Genomic DNA, 20,668 nt, shown 5'->3' with positions numbered 1-20,668 from the left:
AGAAGGATAATAATAGGCCAAGTCTCAAACATGTTCACATACAAATGAACAAGTAGTACTCTATGGCTGTAAGTGCATACCATGTGGTATTAAAAAGTGAGAGAGAATTTGTTTAAGAAAAAGTTTCCACTTGCACATTTCAGAAAAGTTATTGTTTGGAAATGGTTGTAAATTATGTGATTTGTAAAGCAAGCATTCAAGTCAAACATATTGTGTGGAGCTGCATACAACCTCTGACAACAAAGTTTGGTGAATAGTCCTGTAACATTAATGTACATGAACTATGAACTACAGTAACCTTTCTGTCCTTGAAATTATTCACTTCTCATAACTATGCACTGTTGAGCTCTACAATACATGTCCTGGAAACTTTGCACCAAGTCTTTCTTTGGGATGGTGTTCAAACACTGCATCACATTTTGTTGTATGTCAGGAATATCATGAAATCTCTTTCCTTTCAAAGCGAGTTTGAGTTGAGGGAATAGTAAGAAGTCTGGAGGATTGAGATCTGGTGAGTAGGGTGGATGTTCAAGTTGCACCACCCCCTTTTTTGCCATGAGCTCTTTGACATTAATGGCCATGTGTGGGTGAGTGTTGTCATGAACAAAAAGCCAGGAACCTTGTTGTGTGTACTGGGGTCATATCCAGCATAGATGATGCATGAAATGGGTCAAAGATTTTAACATACCATGCAGCATTCAATGCCATTCTCTCAGGTAGAAATTCCTTATGGATAATGCGTTGACTATCAAAAAAGGAGATGAGCATAATTTTGATGTGTGACTTTTCAGCTATGGCCTTCCTCTAATGAGGAGACATCAGAGAACGCCATTCCATGCTTTGGGGGGGTTGTAGCGGAGGAGCCAGGTTTCATTGTTAGTGAAAATATGGTTCAAGAAATTGGGTGTCACAGCCACTATTTTGACAAGATCCTGTGAAGCCTATAAACATGATTGCTTCTATCTGTCAGTCAAGCAATGTGACACAAGATGACAACTCATGGGTAAGGATTTGGCACACAGATTCACAATTCATCTGCAGTTCATCCACTATCATGAGCATTGTTAATCGACGGTCATTCGTGATTAATGTCCTCACTTTCTCAGTGTTTTGGTCACAGATGTTGGTCACCAGTAGTCTGTTAAGGGGATTGTCAGAAACATTTTCCTGGCCTCCTGGAAATGAGCAAACCACACATATACACATTTCATGGACAGTGCTTGATCCCCATAAACACGTACCACCAATGCATGTGTTTCTTTTGGTTTCTTGCCAAGCTTAAAACAAAACTTTAAATTGATAATTTGCTCGCTCACTGTCCTGTTCCCAGTTCAGAATCACTGCACTAAACAAGCACTTTGTCCAACAGGTATAACATGGAACATACACGTTGCTCAAGTGAATTACCGTGGAGGCTGGTTGTCAATACTGGCCACTATGCAGGTGCAGCATTGTTAATCGCCAGTGTTTCCTGATCGACCATTCTGACTTCATTCACTGAACTTTATTGTCAGAGGTTGTATATTACAACTATTTGGTCCATTAGATTGATGGTCACTGTTTAATGGCAGCCATGTACCCAGGCAGGAACATGCTTCAGTGTCAAACCTCTGCCGTTCATGAACCATGTACAAAATTATAACTTCTAGAGTAAACTTTGATTTTATTTGATTTACGAAAGGAGATGAAAGAATGGTGGTCTTAACCAGTTGTTTCCCACACCAATTCTGACTACATTTTGTGGTTTCTCTCCATGTCATTCTAGTAAAGCCAGACAGTAGTCTGCTTCAAGAAATAATTACAACTTCTTCAGGAATTAATGACCTTAATATTCTGTCTCTTCACATGGGAAGATTAAGTGTGGTGCACTCAGCTCATAGCTACTCATAGGGGGCTTCTTTAAGTGCAAATGTTTCCTGAAATTCCCATAGCCAGCTCCTTTCCTGGACAGCCTACCACCTTGTTCATTGCCACTAATTACTGAGTGACCAGGTACCCACAGCACATTTACCCTATTGGCTTCCCCTAGCCAGAAAAGGGCTTCATGGCATTGTACAATGATGTTTGATCTCATTACAGGGTCTGATAGAGATTTCAGAGCTGCTTGGCTGCCTGAATGAATACAGATGCCATGATCTGTGTTGTAGCTATCAAGATTCTTGCCATTCACCCTCAATTACTCCACCTGGAATACTTACCAGGAGAGATAGTACTCCCTAGTCTAGACTGGACCGCTTATATCCTGGCCCCATCATTTTCATCTGTTTTTGACTCATCAGTAAACCATACTGTGTTTCCTAGATGGTATTGTGGTTCATTCTTCCACTGCTCCCTACTTACAATTGTTATTTTGAAAGCTTTACTGAAGCAACTGGAAGTTACCATATAGTCAGCCAGCATTTCCCTGACCATTCCTATATTTATTGGATATACTTTCTTGTGAATGATAGTAGGATAATTTTGTTGGGAGTGACCATTAGATCTTGTTTCCTGCACCATTTCTACACAACATCCAGAGTACATTGTGCCACTGTTCTAATGGTAAGATACTTGCAGATTTATCAAGTATTACTATGACTAAATTGTCTGTGTATCCTTGGCAAAGGAATCTCTAGCTTTCAACTCTTTGGTGAGTTAATTCACCACTAGGTTCCACACTAGTAGTGATGAAACCCCTCCTAGCAGACACTCTCAGTGATGTTGATCACCATTTTCTCATTCTTTATGATGTATAATGCTTTCTCCTTTTGTGTTCTCAGCATGGTCTCAATCCACCAGCACACGTTGGTCTTCATGCCATGCTATTTGCAGCTCTAACCATGGATTCAAAGGTTGTATTACTAAACATACCCTCAATAAATGGAAAGAGGCAGAGAGCAATTTCCTCTGAAAGTGTATAGAATTTTCCATCATCCCAACAAATTGGTGAAGTCCTGTTTCACATGATTCACCTGGTTGATAGGAATGTTTGTTTTCATGTAGAGGAGTGAAGGACAGTGAATGTTGGTTTCATTCAGAAGCTAGGGAGAAATGATCACACCAATATATATCCTTCTTTATCAGTATTTAAAACAAGGGAATGGACTTTTACTTCATGTCTGTTTGGTAATTAGTTCTAAACAAGCACAATACTCAGCATAAATTTTACTGTTTTATGAATAATAACCTGTAGTGTTTCCTTGTCAGTTCCAGACTCATACTTCTGAGTGTCAGTAAATATATTACCATTTATTGTGCTACTCTCATCCCTATTTCAGATGGCTCCCTGGTGACTGAACATGCTGGGACTAGTGTCTTATAACTGAGGAACTGCTAACATTACCAAAACTAATAATTTGGATGGCATTATTTATAATTTTATAGTTGTTGCTACTGCTGCCTACAGTTAAAAATCTGCTTTTTGCAGCCCTCCACACTAATCAACCCTGTGTAGATCTCTTCATTTCTGAATAACTACTGCAATCTACTGTTTGATAAAATTGTGCCTGTTAGATATTTTTTCTCTGACTAGATTCAGCAGATTCCTACTACTTCATCGATTATTTGTCCTTCCTATCTGATATTCAACATTCTTCTGTAACAATACATTTCAAAAGCTTCTGTTCTCTTCTTTTCTTTTTATTGTTCAAGTTTCAATTCCATACTCCAGGTAAATGCTTTAACAATGGACCTCCTAATATGTAAAACTATACAAGATGTTAACATATTTCTCTTTTTATTATTGCCAACTTGTAATTTATATCCTCTTTACTTCTGCCATCATCACATATTTTACTGTTAAAACTCATCTATTACTTTCAGTGTGACATTTTCTAATTTTATTCTCTCACATCACCTGCGTGATTTGACTACACACATTTAACCCTTTTTGAGTTTTATTTATCTGAACTTTACATCTTTTCAAGACACTGTCCATTCCAAGCTGTAATATAAGAAGTCCTGGTGCATACTCTCTACAGTTCTGACAATGACCAACAAATTTTCTTACATCAGAGTTCAGACGCACACAAGTTAGATGTGTCTTAATTTTCATGATGGTTTTGTAAGGCCTCAAATGTCCCCATACAGTGATTGTAAGGAACGGATTCCAGCTGTTTTTAAGTGTTTCTCCTAATCGCTGTATGGGGACATTTGGGGTCTTACAAATCTTCAATTTGTCATCTTAGTGAGTATGGCAGCAAAAAGATCTTTGCTAACTGAATTTCTTGAAACCTGTTGACCATCACTGAGTTCCTGTTTGATTTTGCTTAACTAAGTATTTAGAACCTGTTTTACCCTCAAATCACCGAACAAGGATGGTATCTCACTCAAGGCTGTAGAAACACGCACATTCCTGGCTGATTTGCAAGCTTTCAATTATTTGTGGCTCACACTGAAGCATACAATCAAGAATATCCGCAACTTTGTTGTCAGTAACCCTAATATGCATAACTTGGACACAGAGAAGCAGAAACCCTGGCAGCCCAGTGGGAAATCATATCCATTTTATGAGGCATGGCCAATACCCAGGTCAAAGTCTTCAATTATTTGTTTTCAAGATAGAATTTAAATTTCTCATGGCCAAACAAGACAGCCAAGGTATCCAGCACATAAACTGAATATTTAATTTTAGCAGGTGATAATGTTCTCTGATCATAGGATACCATTCTACAACTAAGTAACATGGCTTGAATTAGACACATCAGTCTAGAAAATAAACTCATGTTCAAAATCAGATGTTGTTAGGAGAGGAACACTGCTTAAAGTCATACAGCAGTATAGTTAATGATAATGTTAGACATGAAAAATTATAGCAGACTGCAGCTTACCTGAATAGAATTTTCTATAGTGTGATTCCACTGAGATATTTTTCCTCCAATCCAGAATCATTGAATTCTTCCTCTTGAGTTTCCAGAATTCTTTGCTCACTCAAGAAATATGACACATTTGTATCAGATCACAGCAAACTGTAAAACTTAGTAAGTACATGCACGAAACCATGACACCACAAGCACACATTGAGTCACTTAGTCACCACAACAGCTCTCCTGTTCACTACTGTTTCTTTCAAAGTGATTCTGGAAACTGACAACAGAAGGCAGCAGCTGTCAAGAAGCTAGATGTCTGTACATTTTTCTCATATGAAATGAGTCCACTTTTCAAGCTTTGGTCGCTCTTGTGTTGAGAAAATCACACCCTGACTATATTCCGGTGCAGTTGTTTGAACACTTGGTTGCCAAACTGTTAATAACAAATTTCAGCAGGATTCAACTCCTGAGCTTTCAAACATTGAATACACCTCTAGCCTCACAATCTGTGGGACTTCGTACCACACAACTCATTTAAAGTGATCACAAAATGCACAAAAACAACTTGTTTTGACCAGTACTCACATAACCCTGCCACAACATGTTAAAGAAACCAGTTGACCTTTCATAGAAGATGGATATCAATACGCGCAGCGAGAATGTGCAAAATGACGTTATATTCTGGACTCCCCTTTTGGTAACAACGGAATAAAGAACTGCCTTCAATAAAAATATTTCTGGACATTAGCATGTCAGCACTAAAGGATATGTAACATAACTCCTCCCATCCTTCTTTCATTCATTATCCAGTTATCCACTCATCGTATTCTGTATACACCACCATACTGGAGAACTTCCAGGGATGTGAAATGAGTCAAGATGTGGTTTAACAGACCAAAGCAGCTGTTAGAAATGGCACTAATAGTTATTTATAATTCAGCTGCTACAAACAGAAAGTGTATTAAATGGTTATATGGAAGGTGTTAGAAAGTATTGTTTGAGTTGTTGTTCAGTATTAGGAAACTGGACAATGCAAACTGAGTGCAGTCCAGTGATTTGAAAAAAAGTAATATATTTAATTAGATCAGAAGCAGAACTTACCAAAATCTTCATGGGGATATGTCTTCTAATTTTAAATGAATGATAGTGGTTAATAAGTTTGATTTAGCTGTTGATATGCTTCTCTGTCCAAATGAAAATATCTATGTAGTGAAGTATTACCTTTATGTGGTACCGGTCTTTATATTATGACTTTGGCACTGGGCAAGCAATCTCTTTGAAACAATGATAAAAGATCATGCAACATCTGAAATGCATTTTGTTGCTATTGGTGGCAAAATTTGTATTCAGTATCAACTGATAATTATTTTGGCAATCAACATGGGATGTCAGTGCTAGCTGTATGACATTTTGCTTTTTCTCAACCTTGGCATTAATTGAAATTTTTAAACTGAATTAAATGAACAGTAGATGTTTAAAAATGTAGGAAAGCTAAAATGGTATAAATCTTTACCACAAGTGGCAGATATCTACCTAGTAATAACAGCTGTGATGACCATGTAGCAAGAGATGATAAGTATGCAGTACAACTCTCTAACTCTTAGTAGTTGGACAGATGTTGATGTCATTTATTTTATTTATTTATTTGGTCTAGGAAATCATTTTTAGTGAATTGTTCATACATGTGATATACGACAATGGGTAAATATTATTAATTTATGATTTCAGTAATCATTGTGACTACATGATAAACATAATAAAAGTACATAATAATATAAATTGATGTACTTCATCAGTTGTATGTATGAAGCAGTAGTTATTAAGTGAGACTACATGGTAAACACAATCAAAGCAAAGTATACACTACTGGCCACTAAAATTGCTACACCACGAAGATGACATGCTACAGATGCGAAATTTAACTGACAGGAAGAAGATGTTGTGATATGCAAATGATTAGCTTTTCAGAGCATTCACCCAAGGTTGGCGTTGGTGGTGACACCTACAACGTGCTGACATGAGGAAAGATTCCAACCGATTTCTCATACACAAACAGCAGTTGACCGGCGTCGCCTGGTGAAACATTGTTGTGATGCCTCGTGTAAGGAGGAGAAATGCATACCATCATGTTTCCAACTTTGATAAAGGTCAGATTGTAGCCTATCATGATTGCAGTTTATCGTATCGAGACATTGCTGACCATGTTGGTCGATATCCAATGACTGTTAGCAGAATATGGAATCATTGGGTTCAGGAGGGTAATACGGAACGTCATGCTGGATCCCAACGGCCTCGTATCACAAGCAGTAGAGATGAAAGACATCTTATCCACATGGCTATAACGGATCATGCAGCCACCTCTCGATCCCTGAGTCAACAGATGGGGACGTCTGCAAGACAACAACCATCTGCACGAACAGTTTGATGACATTTGCAGCAGCATGGACTATCAGGTCGGAGACCATGGCTGTGGTTACCCTTGATGCTGCATCACAGACAGGAGTGCCTGCAGTGGTGTACTCAACGACGAACTTGGGTGCACGAATGGCAAAACGTTGTTTTTTTGGATGAACCCAGGTTCTGTTTACAGCATCATGATGGTCACATCTGTGTTTGGCGACATCGCAGTGAATGCACATTGGAAGCGTGTATTCATCACCGCCTTACTGGTGTAATACCCAGTGTGATGGTATGGGGTGCCATTGGTTACACGTCTCGGTCACCTATTGTTCGCATTGATGGCACTTTGAACAGTGGACGTTACATTTCAGATGTGTTATGATCCATGGCTCTACCCTTCATTCGAACCCTGCAAAACCCTACATTTCAGCAGGATAATGCACGACCACATGTTGCAGGTCGTGTACAGGCCTTTCTAGATACAGAAAATGTTCGACTGCTGCCCTGGCCAGCATATTCTCCACATCTCTCACCAATTGAAAATGTCTGGTCAATGGTGGCCGCGTAATTGGCTCATCACAATACGCCAGTCACTACTCTTGATGAACTGTGGTATTGTGTTGAAGCTGCATGGGCAGCTGTACCTGTACATGCCATCCAAGCTCTGTGTGACTCAATGCCCAGGCGTATCAAGGCTGTTATTATGGCCAGAGGTGGTTGTTCTGGGTCCTGATTTCTCAGGATCTATGCACCCAAATTGCGTGAAAATGTAATCACATGTCAGTTCTAGTATAATACAGGGTGCTACAAAAAGGTACAGCCAAACTTTCAGGAAACATTCGTCACACACAAAGAAAATATGTTATGGGGACATGTGTCCGGAAATGCTTACTTTCCATGTTAGAGCTCATTTTATTACTTCTCTTCAAATCACATTAATCATGGAATGGAAACACACAGCAACAGAACGTACCAGCGTGACTTCAAACACTTTGTTACATGAAATGTTCAAAATGTCCTCCGTTAACGAGGATACATGCATCCACCCTCCGTCGCATGGAATCCCTGATGTGCTGATACAGCCCTGGAGAATGGTGTATTGTACCACAGCCGTCCACAATACGAGCACAAAGAGTCTCTTCATTTGGTACCGGGGTTGCATAGACAAGAGCTTTCAAATACCCCCATAAATGAAAGTCAAAAGGGTTGAGGTCAGGAGAGCATGGAGGCCATGGAATTGGTCCGCCTCTACCAATCCATCGGTCACTGAATCTGTTGTTGAGAAGCGTACGAACACTTCAACTGAAATGTGCAGGAGCTCTATCGTGTATGAACCACATGTTGTGTTGTACTTGTCAAGGCACATGATCTAGCAGCACAGGTAGAGTATGAAATCATGATAACGTGCTCCATTGAGCGTAGGTGGAAGAACATGGGGCCCAATCAAGACATCACTAACAATGCCTGCCCAAACGTTCACAGAAAATGTGTGTTGATGACGCGATTGCACAATTGCGTGCAGATTCTCGTCAGCCCACACATGTTGATTGTGAAAATTTACAATTTGATCATGTTGGAATGAAGCCTCATCCATAAAGAGAACATTTGCACTGAAATGAGGATTGACACATTGTTGGATGAACCATTCACAGAAGTGTACCCGTGGAGGCCAATCAGCTGCTGACAGTGCCTGCACACGCTGTACATGGTACGGAAACAACTGGTTCTCCCGTAGCACTCTCCATACAGTGATGTGGTCAACATTACCTTGTACAGCAGCAACTTCTCTGACGCTGACATTAGGGTTATCGTCAATTGCATGAAGAATTGCCTCATCCATTTCATGTGTCCTCATCGTTCTAGGCCTTCCCCAGTCGCGAGTCATAAGCTGGAATGTTCTGTGCTCCCTAAGATGCCGATCAATTGCTTCAAATGTCTTCCTGTCAGGACACCTTCGTTCTGGAAATCTGTCTCGATACAAACATACTGCGCCACAGCTATTGCCCCATGCTAATCCATACATCAAATGGGCATCTGCCAACTCCGCATTTGTAAACATTGCACTGACTGCAAAACCACGTTCGTGATGAACAATAGCCTGTTGATGCTACGTACTGATGTGCTTGATGCTAGTACTGTAGAGCACTGAGTCGCATGTCAACACAAGCACCGAAGTCAACATTATCTTCCTTCAATTGGGCCAACTGGTGGTGAATCGAGGGAGTACAGTACATACTGACAAAACTAAAATGAGCTCTAACATGGAAATTAAGCGTTTCCAGACACATGTCCACATAACATCTTTTCTTTATTTGTGTGTGAGGAATGTTTCCTGAAAGTTTGGCCATACCTTTTTGTAACACCCTGTATATTTGTCCAATGAATGCCCGTTTATCATCTGTATTTCTTCTTGGTGTAGCAATTTTAATGGCCAGTAGTGTACTATAAAGTGGTGTAATACATAGATTAACAATATTTGATAAATGAGGTCTACTTATTACAATGTTCCAGAAATTCAGAGACAGTGTCTGTCTGACACCATATAATCATAGGGATAAATAATCTTACTGTATGTGGTTATGGTTAGCTGCATATTCATATGGATTCAGTTAGGATAGAAGAGGAGTTGTCAGGTTTATAAAAAATGGATATAAATACAAAAATAAGTAAATTCTGTATATATCAGGATTTAGAAACATGTGCTTGTCAGTTACTATTGGTAAATGTATAAGGGGCATTCAAAACAAAATGAGCCAGAGGCATAATTACAGAAACCAGCACCTGTATGTTAGAAGTATTGACCCTGGCTGTTGAGACATGTCCCACTGTGACATAAGGCAGTGAATGGCTGTTTCATAAAATTCCTTGGACTGAGATGTTATCCAGTTCCACATGTACAGCTGGACATTGTCGTCCAAGGTGAATTGTTTGCCCCCTCAGAGCCTTTTTAATGGGATCAAAAATGGAGTAATCACAGGGAAAGAGGTCCAGATTGTATGGATAGTAGCCAAGAACAATGTCATAGGTAATGCAGTGTGATGCTCCAGACCGTGCAATGTCAGCTAACAACATCTGTCCTTCCCTGAAGCACTTGTGCCATGCCTTGATCCTTGCAAGGGACATGCTGTGTTCGCCATACACTTGTGACATTCATCGATGAATGTCTGTTCCTCCTATTCCTTCTGCTGTCAGACATGAACAACACCTCTCTGTTCATGTCTACATGTCACTGTTTGCAATGTGACTTGCAGCGTTGGACGATTCATGCGTGCTGCTGCTAGCTCTGTATAGACACATGACGTGCACCTGTGCCCTCTAGCAACAGGCTGTGAACTTCCATGCTCTAGTCACAACCACACCTCCTTACACACACCATGATATTACCCTCCTGTCACCAGTTTGTGCTTTCTAGACTCCAGCTCATTTCTTTTTGAACACCCCTTATAATATTTCTGATTGTTACAGTGTACAAGTCCCTATTGGGTAGTTGGGAAATCTTTGTGAATTTTTGATGAATTATTGTGTCTGTCAAGCAGAAGGAAGGAATTATTAATTTGAGTGATTTAAATGTATATTTCATCTTGAATCTCACAGGAAAAGTTATCTAAAGGTGCTTGTAGCCACTTATAACTTGGTATCAATCATAAATTTTCCTACTGAAGTTGTTCAAGATATTAGCACTGTTATAGATAATGTATTCATTCACAAGTAGAAGTTAAAGAGATACATGCCTATCCAGAGAGGCAGATCATGAAGCAGCATAGTCACATTACATAAATTAACTCCATGTACAGCTCAAAAACACTTTAATCAATGACAAAAATACTCAATACTTTAAAGAAATCTTTAAAATGTTGACTTTGGTAATGTTTATATTTCATAATAATTTTTATATGTTTTTGAAAGTAGTTTTCCTAAAAAGATAATAAAATTAAATAATGACAAGACATTAAAGAGATCTGGAATAAGTGCAGGCATCAAAATCTCTTCACAGTGAAAAAGAGCATGCACTGCATAGCCAGAACAAATAATGACTCAGAAATGCTTCCTTATTATAGGCAGTACTACAAAATATTAAGAAAATTTGTAAAAAAATTACAAGAGTACACACATCTTGTCTAAAACTGACAGATCACATAATACAGCCAAATCCATATGGAATACTGGTAAAAGAGAAACAGAGAAAGGAGCCATTGAAGGTAACACTATTTCTGTTAAAGAGGGTGCGAATACTGTAAAAGACAGATCATGTGTAACTCAGTTTTAGTAATTACTTTTGAAAAATAGGTGAGAGAAATGTTGAAAATAATTCAGAAGCTAAAGGAAAACAGTACACTGATTGAGCAACACAGATGACATTCACTGCAATATAAATTAATCCCACATCCCCATCTGAAATAAGGAAGATCATCATGACTCTAAAAAGTAAAAGTTAGTAGTTATTGTTGTCTCAGTGGATCAGATCTAATGATGGTTGAATATACATTGTTTAGTGAACAATAAGAACTTTATTGAATATTGCTTCACACAGCATGAAATGTATACAGACACATTGCATTTACCAGAGCATACTACTCTCTCTTTTTCCAAAGAACCCAAACCTCCCATTCTTTTGCATGGGGATTGGTCTCATTATCTTTAACTTTTGATGACTGTTCTTGCCATTGCTACAAGTTCACATGAGTTGGATAATACCTTCAATAAGACACTACAAAATTTTGGGCCTGTAGTATGTAAAGCATGATTAACTCATGGAATTTTCCCAAAAAAGATTGAAGTTTGCTACTGTAAGGTCTCTGTATAAAAAGTGTAACTCAACAGCTGTCAATAACTATTTCCCCCATGTCATTCATAACAGCATTTTGTAAAATTTTTGACAAAGTGATGTTCTTTAGGATTGTCACCCATATATGAAGTAATGGGATACTTAGCCAATCATAATTTGTATTTTAGAATAGACATTTATTGATACAGCTATTTATACATTTACTGACCACATAACAAAATCTTTAAATGATAAAAATCACCAAATGGGATCTTCTGTGACTTAACAACGGCATTTGACTGTGTCAGTCATAATATACTATTAGAGAAGTTAAGGTTTTTAAAGAATACATAGTTCAGCAAATGGCTAGTTTAGATCTCATTTAAGAAACAGAAAGCAGAAAGTTACTCTAGGCTGTTCAGGTAATACAAAGGGGTATGCCACATCATTTGCAGGGGAGAAATAACAATAGGAGTCCCACAGGTTTTGATAATTAGCTCAGTGCTTTATGTTAGTGATCTACCATTTTATTTGAAACAGAAGGCAGCAATTTCTGTTTGCAGATGGTAAAAGCATTGTTGTGAAACTAGGCAAAGAAACATCAACAGAAGACATAGTAAACGATGTTTCTGTGAGAGTTAGTGAATAGCTTTGCACAAAGTGTGGTCTTTAAAGTTTGAAAAAATGCAGCTTATCCAGCTTTGTATTGTCAAAAAACTCCCTCCTCCTACTTACCTAGTCCCTAGCTCTCCATATTGATAAAAATTTAAATTGGAAAAAGCTATACAATAGATGTGCTAAAATGTTTAGTTTCTGCTACTCTTGCCATAAGAATAATTGCCAGCTTTGGGGATATAGAAGTCAGTTAGTTAAAATAATTTTGCATATTTTCATTCACTCATGTCTTACAGGATAATATTCTGGGGTAACTTCTTGCTTAATGTTGTTGTGGTCTTCAGTCCTGAGACTGGTTTGATGCAGCTCTCCATGCTACTCTATCCTGTGCAAGCTTCTTCATCTCCCAGTACCTACTGCAACCTACATCCTTCTGAATCTGCTTGGTGTATTCACCTCTTGGTCTCCCTCTACAATTTTTACCCATCACGCTGCCCTCCAATACTAAATTGGTGATCCCTTGATGCCTCAGAACATGTTTTACCAACCGATACCTTCTTCTAGTCAAATTGTGCCACAAACTTCTCTTCTCCCCAATCCTATTCGACACCTCCTCATTAGTTATGTGATCTACCCCTCTAATCTTCAGCATTCTTCTGTAGCACCACATTTCGAAAGCTTCTATTCTCTTCTTGTCCAAACTATTTATCATCCATGTTTCACTTCCATACATGGCTACACTCCATACAAATACTTTCAGAAACAACTCCCTGACACTTAAATCTATACTCAATGTTAACAAATTTCTCTTCTTCAGAAACGCTTTCCTTCCCATTGCCAGTCTACATTTTATATCCTCTCTACTTCGACCATCATCAGTTATTTTGCTCCCCAAATATCAAAACTTCTTTACTACTTCAAGTGTCTCATTTCCTAGTCTAATTCCCTCAGCATCACCTGACTTAATTCGACTACATTCCATTATCCTTGTTTTGCTTTTGTTGATGTTCATCTTATATCCTCCTTTCAAGACACTGTCCATTCTGTTCAACTGCTCTTCCAAGTCCTTTGCAGTCTCTGACAGAATTACAATGTCATCGGCGAACCTCAAAGTTTTTATTTCTTCTTCATGGATTTTAATACCTACTCCAAATTTTTCTTTTGTTTCCTCCACTGCTTGCTCAATACAGAGATTGAATAACATCGGGGAGAGGCTACAACCCTGTCTCACTCCCTTCCCAACCACTGCTTCCCTTTAATGCCCCTCAATTCTTATAACTGCCATTTGGTTTCTATACAAATTGTAAATAGCCTTTCACTCCCTATATTTTACCCCTACCACCTTCAGAATTTGAAAGAGTCAACATTGTCAAAAGCTTTCTCTAAGTCTACAAATGCTAGAAACGTAGGTTTGCCTTTCCTTAATCTAGCTTCTAAGATAAGCCGTAGGGTCAGTATTGCCTCACATGTTCCAATATTTCTACAGAATCCAAACTGATCTTCCCAAAGGTTGGCTTCTACTAGTTTTTTCCATTCGTCTGTAAGGAATTCGCGTTAGTATTTTGCAGCCATGACTTATTAAACTGATAGTTGGGCAATTTTCACATTTGTCAACACCTGCTTTCTTTGGGATTGGGATTATTATATTCTTCTTGAAGTCTGAGGGTATTTCGCCTGTCTCATACATCTTGCTCACCAGATGGTAGAGTTTTGTCATGACTGCCTCTCCCAAGGCCGTCAGTAGTTCTAATGGAATGTTGTCTACTCCCGGGGCCTTGTTTCATCTCAGGTCTTTCAGTGCTCTGTCGAACTCTTCACGCAGTATCATATCTCCCATTTCATCTTCATCTAAATCCTCTTCCATTTCCATAATATTGTCCTCAAGTACATCGCCCTTGTATAGACCCTCTATATACTACTTCCACCGTTCTGCTTTCCCTCTTTTTCTTAGAACTGGGTTTCCATATGAGCTCTTGATATTCATACAAGTGGTTCTGTTTTCTCCAAAGGTCTCTTTAATTTTCCTGTAGGCAGTATCTATCTTACTCCTAGTGAAATAAGTTTCTACATCCTTACATTTATCCTCTAGCCATCCCTGCTTAGCCATTTTGCACTTCCTGTTGATCTCATTTTTGAGACGTTTGTATGCCTTTTTGCCTGCTTCATTTACAGCATTTTTATATTTTCTCCTTTCATCAATTAAATTCAATATTTCTTCTGTTACCCAAGGATTTCTACTAGCCCTCATCTTTTTGCCTACTTGATCCTCTGCTGCCTTCACTACTTCAACCCTCAAAGCTACCCATTTTTCTTCTACTGTATTTCTTTCCCCCATTCTTGTCAATTGTTCTCTTACGCTCTCCCTGAAACTCTGTACAACCTCTGGTTTAGTCAGTTTATCCAGGTCCCATCTCCTTAAATTCCCAGCTTTTTGCAGTTTCTTCAGTTTTAATCTACAGTTCGTAACCAATAGATTGTGGTCAGAGTCCACATCTGCCCCTGGAAATGTCTTACAATTTAAAACCTGGTTCCTAAATCTCTGTCTTACCATTATATAATCTATCTGATACCTTTTAGTATCTCCAGGGTTCTTCCATGTATACAACCTACTTTCATGATTCTTGAGCCAGGTGTTAGCTATGATTATGTTATGCTCTGCACAAAATTCTACCAGGGCGGCTTCCTATTTCATTTCTTACTCCCAATCCATTTTCACCTACTATGTTTCCTTCTCTCCCTTTTCCTACTACCGAATTCCAGTCACCCATGACTATTAAATTTTCGTCTCCCTTCATTATCTGAATAATTTCTTTTATTTTATCATACATTTCTTCAATATCTTCGTCATCTGCAGAGATAGTTGGCATATAAACTTGTACTACTGTAGTAGGTATGGGCTTCGTGTCTATCTTGGCCACAGTAATGCATTCACTATGCTGTTTGTAGTAGCTTACCCGCATTCCTATTTTTTTATTCATTATTAAACCTACTCCTGCATTACCCCTATTTGACTTTGTATTTACAGCCCTGTATTCGCTTGACCAAAAGTCTTGTTCCTCCTGCCACCGAACTTCACTAATTCCCACTATATCTAACTTCAACCTTTCCCTTTCCCTTTTTAAATTTTCTAACCTACCTGCCCGATTAAGGGATCTGACATTCCACGCTACGATCCGTAGAACGCCAGTTTTCTTTCTCCTGATAACGACGTCCTCTTGAGTAGTCCCCGCCCGGAGATCCGAATGGGGGACTATTTTACCTCTGGAATAGTTTACCCAAGAGGACGTCATCATCATTATTCATACAGTAAAGCTGCATGCCCTCGGGAAAAATTACAGCTGTAGTTTCCCCTTGCTTTCAACCATTCACAGTACCAGCACAGCAAGGCCATTTTGGTTAGTGTTATAAGGCCAGATCAGTCAATCATCCAGACTGTTGCCCCTGCAACTACTGAAAAGGCTGCTGCCCCTCTTCAGGAACCACGCGTTTGTCTGGCCTCTCAACAGATACCCCTCCATTGTGGTTGAACGTACGGTACGGCTTTCTGTATTGCTGAGGCATGCAAGCCTCCCCACCAACGGCAAGGTCCATGGTTCATGGGGGGAAGAACTTCTTGCTTACACAATTTTGGTAAACATTTTTGGAATACAGTGATCAATTAATTGTTATATTTAGATTAAAGTTCAGTCTTGATCACGTTATGTCTGTTTTAATGAGTAACCGGTTTTGGTTTTTTCTATAAAACCATCATCAGACCCATTGGCTCCCTTGGGTTGGTCGGTGGAGCTCTCCTTGCTGCTGTGCAGTCAACTCACAGCAGCAAGGAGAGCTCCACCTACCAACCCAAGGGAGCCAATGGGTCTGATGATGGTTTTATAGAAAAAACCGAAACCGGTTACTCATTAAAACAGACATAATGTGATCAAGACTGAACTTTAATCTAAATATAACTTCTTGCTTAGTAAAAGCTATTCATTGCACAAAAGAAACTAATTAGAATTATGTATGTAGTTCACACAAATATGAGGTGTGATCAAAAAATAATGGGAATTTTAGTTTATCTTAAAGGATCTTTAACTGCCCATCAACATCAACTTCATTCCCTTGAAAGTAATCCACCTTAGATATAATAATATACTTGTGCCAGAACTTTTTCCAATCTTGGAAGCACTTCTGGAACTCACTTTTCATCATGGTGTTCACCTTCTTCAGAGATTCTTTTTCTGTCTCATCAGTGGTGGAAAAACAACATCCTTTCATGGTTCTCTTAATTCTCAGGAACAGAAAGAAGTTGCAGAGTGCCATGCTCAGGTAATATTGCGGTATGGGTGGGAGAAATATGATGATACAATTTCCATGCATAGTTTTGCCACAATTCTGGTTGTTTTTTGGACTGCTTCACATTAACAACATGTAACTTCCAAGTGGTATTCCTTATTGACCATATGACCATAAGGCGAGACCTTACATTGCACAATGCCATTGTAAACAAACACAGCAGTGAGAAGAACCTTGATATGTGATCATACTTGTCATTTTTTTTTTCGTCTTGGGTCAAGCAATTTCCATTTGGATGATTAGGTCTTGGTTTCAGTGTTGTATCCCCATATCCATGTTTTTTCACCTGTTATAACTTTATTTAGAAGTTCTGGATCATTGTCGACTTCATTTAGCAATTTCTGAGAGACATCATTTTTGGTCAAAATTTAACAATTTCAGACCAAACTTTGCTGCTACATGATTCAGCCCAAATCGTCAGAAAATATTGCTAGGCATGAGCCAAGGAATATGCCAATATCATCAGCAACCTCTCTGATGATGATTTGGCAATTTTCCAGAACCATTTTTTTTACTTCTTCCATATTGTCATCCAGAATTGATGTGGTAGGGTATCCTGAGAGGTCATTGTCTTCAGCAACTTCTTAACCTTCTGTAAAAAGTTTATACTACTTGTAAACTCATGTCTTACTCATAGCAGATTTGTCAAAAGCCACAGTCGACATTTTCAATCAGTGCTGCATTTTAGTCCTTTAATGTAGATTCTTTGATTCATGTTATTGTAAAATAAAAATTCATTGAGCATTTGGAAATATGTATAGCCTTATCAGCTGTCAGCAGGAACTAAATATTCAAAACAGGTGAAACCGCAAACATACATCAGGTACATGTGTGCCAACAAGACAAAAGACAATTGAAAATCTGATATATAAAGCCTGCAGAATTAAAATTTCCCTTACTTTTTGCTCACACCTTGTACATCTTGCAGGAATCACTTTAAGCAAACAGGTATCAATTTAAGCAGCTGGGAATATTAGCCATGCCCTCACAGTACATTTATTCACTCATGAAATTTCGTCAATAATCCATCTGTATTTTAGAGTCACAAAAATATTCATACTGGAAGAAAAAAGATCTTCCTTACCCTTTAATGAATCTAACTCTGGCACAGAAAGGTGTCAAAAATGCAAATACAAAACTCTTTGACAGCCTACCCATGGAAATAAAATGTCTGACAGATAGCAGAATTGTTTTCAAATGTAGATTAAGGTAGTTTCTTTTTAACAATTCTTTCTATACCATAAAGATATTCTTGAGTAGAGATAATTAGTCATTATTAAAAAAATTACAAACCTGTAAGTGGCCAACACATAGCTGTATAAATATTACTTTTTATTTCTTTAGTCGTATATACATCTCAATGTTTATCATGAATTTAACCAATGGATCAAGTAACTGACTTACTAACTAATTAACTTATCAATTATGTAATGATGTGCTGGTCTTATAATTTTGTGTCTGTGAGTATCTGCAGTGTCTGAATGCTTAGTTAAAGAAAACATGATCTGTAGTAGGTCAATGGCTGCACATTTTTGGGGATTGCCTTTTTTGTTCAAGTTTTGTATATGTTTTCAGTGTTCTACTATACTGAACTCTTATTCTTTTGCAGATCTGTCTTGGTCTTTAGGCACTATTATAGGTACAATAGTGGGAGCATTAATGTTTGTCACAGGTGTTGCTATTTTTGGTGTATGGTACCTGAGGAAAAAGAGGAAAGCTCCACAACAAAGACATTCAGTAAGTCTTTATGTTTCAGATATATCACAAAAACATATGTGAGTGTCATTAGTAATCCTACTATTAGTGTGTTACAACCAGTTTCAGACAGTCCTGTAACATCTTGTTTCTAGGTGAGTAAACTCAATAAGAACATTCATATAAACAATTTAGCAAATAAAGACAAAAAGTAGTATTTATCTCTGCCATTCAAACAAGTTACCCTGGTAATATCTTTTCCACCACATTGGCTTGCTAGTACAGCAACTGTTATGAATTATTTTCGAAAGACAACAGTCTTGATTGCAAAATAACAATTATTTAATAATGTGTTACACGTTTTTGGGGGTGTCATCATATTATGTAGAATTCTACAAATAAACATTCATGAAAAAGTTTGTGATATAGGGTGTGAACCTTAAACACACCAGTATATGCAGACATAGAAGTGAAGAAATTGGACCATGCTTACAAATCTGTACAAATGTGACATCTGTATACACAGCAGTTAATTTTAGGTATATACAAGGTTTCAGGGCCTATGGAATCACTTTTAGTTTCTGTACTCAGCTGAGTTACCTTCATTTTAACCATAATATACCAAGAAGCCCTTGAATAAAATACTGTTCCTAGTGTTTAGAAGAAAGCATAGGTCTGGCTATCTAGAAAAAGAATAACAAAAGTGACACACAGAACTACCGTCCAATAGCACTGACAGATATGTGGTGTAGAATCTTAGGACACATTTTGAGTTTGATTATAATGAGGTATTTTAACAGGACATCTCCTCCAGGCCAACCACTATGTAATATAAAATAGCAGTCATGAAAAGCCTGACTTAAGTGTTTTGCAAATGTCATCTTGAAACTCATGGATCGAGGTAATCAGTGGATGCATTATGTCTTGACTTCCAAAAAGCATTTGACTCAGTACCACACCAACATCTATGATTGAAAGAACAATCATATGAGGTAACAAACAAAATATGTCACTGGACTGAGGATCTTTTGGTATGTATAATGAAACTGCACAGATACCTCATTTTTTGTGGAGTATCATAGATTATGATACACCAAATACTAAGGTATTTATCTCCTTGACACATCATTAATATAACACTTATTGTTTCCTGTAATCATTGCTTTCATGAAATGTTAAATATATTTGTTTCTTTTTTAAATAATTCAGATCATATTGATACTGAACACATTTCTTTGGATGTAAAGATTGATGTATTCAGATAGCTGTGAGCTATGATAACTTTGTTGCTGACTTTTGTGTATTAGTACAGTACAGTCTGTTAATGAGTATTATCAGCAGTAGTAGTAGTAGTTGTGTATTAGACAGCTATGGAGTATCAGAAGTAGTAGTGTTTCAGTGGGCTACAGAGGAATTTTTTGAAGTATTTATCATGAAATTGTTATGTTAAAACATGGGAATAGGAGTCATGAAATTATACTGAAATATTATGTGAAGAAAATAATAAGGCTTCATTACATGAGAGAGTCCTTAATTGTCAAGAACTGAACCCATCATGCCAACTAGATGAAAACAGTTACTGAATGAGCCATAATTTTGATTAAGATCTGCAAGAACCAGATGAGTTCATTTTTTTTTAGTTTTAAGTGTTATTATGAACTTCCTTCTAAGGTAAAATGGATGCATAAATTAGTGATATAATTTCTAAAAATTTGTACAAGAACAACCAATGATTGTTTTTGATAACAAAAGTGTAGGCAGGGGGGGGGGGGGGGGGGGAGGGTTTATGGTCAGTGGTATATCAAGGAGAGGGCGAGGGGCAAGAAGGTCCATAATGCCCCAGGCATCACTTGCAGAAGGGCACCAATTGGTCTTCAAGACAAACAAGATAAATTGCTACACCACGAAGATGACGTGCTACAGACGTGAAATTTAACCGACAGGAAGAAGATATTGCGATATGCAAATGATTACCTTTTCAGAGCATTCACACAAGGTTGGTGCCAGTGGCGACACCTACAATGTGCTGGCATGAGGAAAGATTCCAACCGATTTCTCACACACAAAC

General features: G+C 38.1%; 1 protein-coding gene across 1 annotated transcript in view; it reads left to right on the top strand.

Annotated features, from left to right (window-relative positions):
• Positions 1–20,668, top strand: part of LOC124606774 — a 243,173-nt gene that overhangs the window by 203,517 nt on the left and 18,988 nt on the right. Inside the window, exon 13 of the mRNA XM_047138830.1 lies at positions 18,515–18,642. Within this exon, the coding sequence (XP_046994786.1) occupies positions 18,515–18,642 (128 nt within the window). The remainder of the gene's footprint in view (positions 1–18,514; positions 18,643–20,668) is intronic.

The sequence above is a fragment of the Schistocerca americana genome, chromosome 3 (assembly GCF_021461395.2).
Source record: "Schistocerca americana isolate TAMUIC-IGC-003095 chromosome 3, iqSchAmer2.1, whole genome shotgun sequence".
NCBI lineage: Eukaryota > Metazoa > Arthropoda > Insecta > Orthoptera > Acrididae > Schistocerca > Schistocerca americana.
Note: the sequence above shows the minus strand (reverse complement) of the source record. Positions and strands in the feature narration are given on the sequence as shown.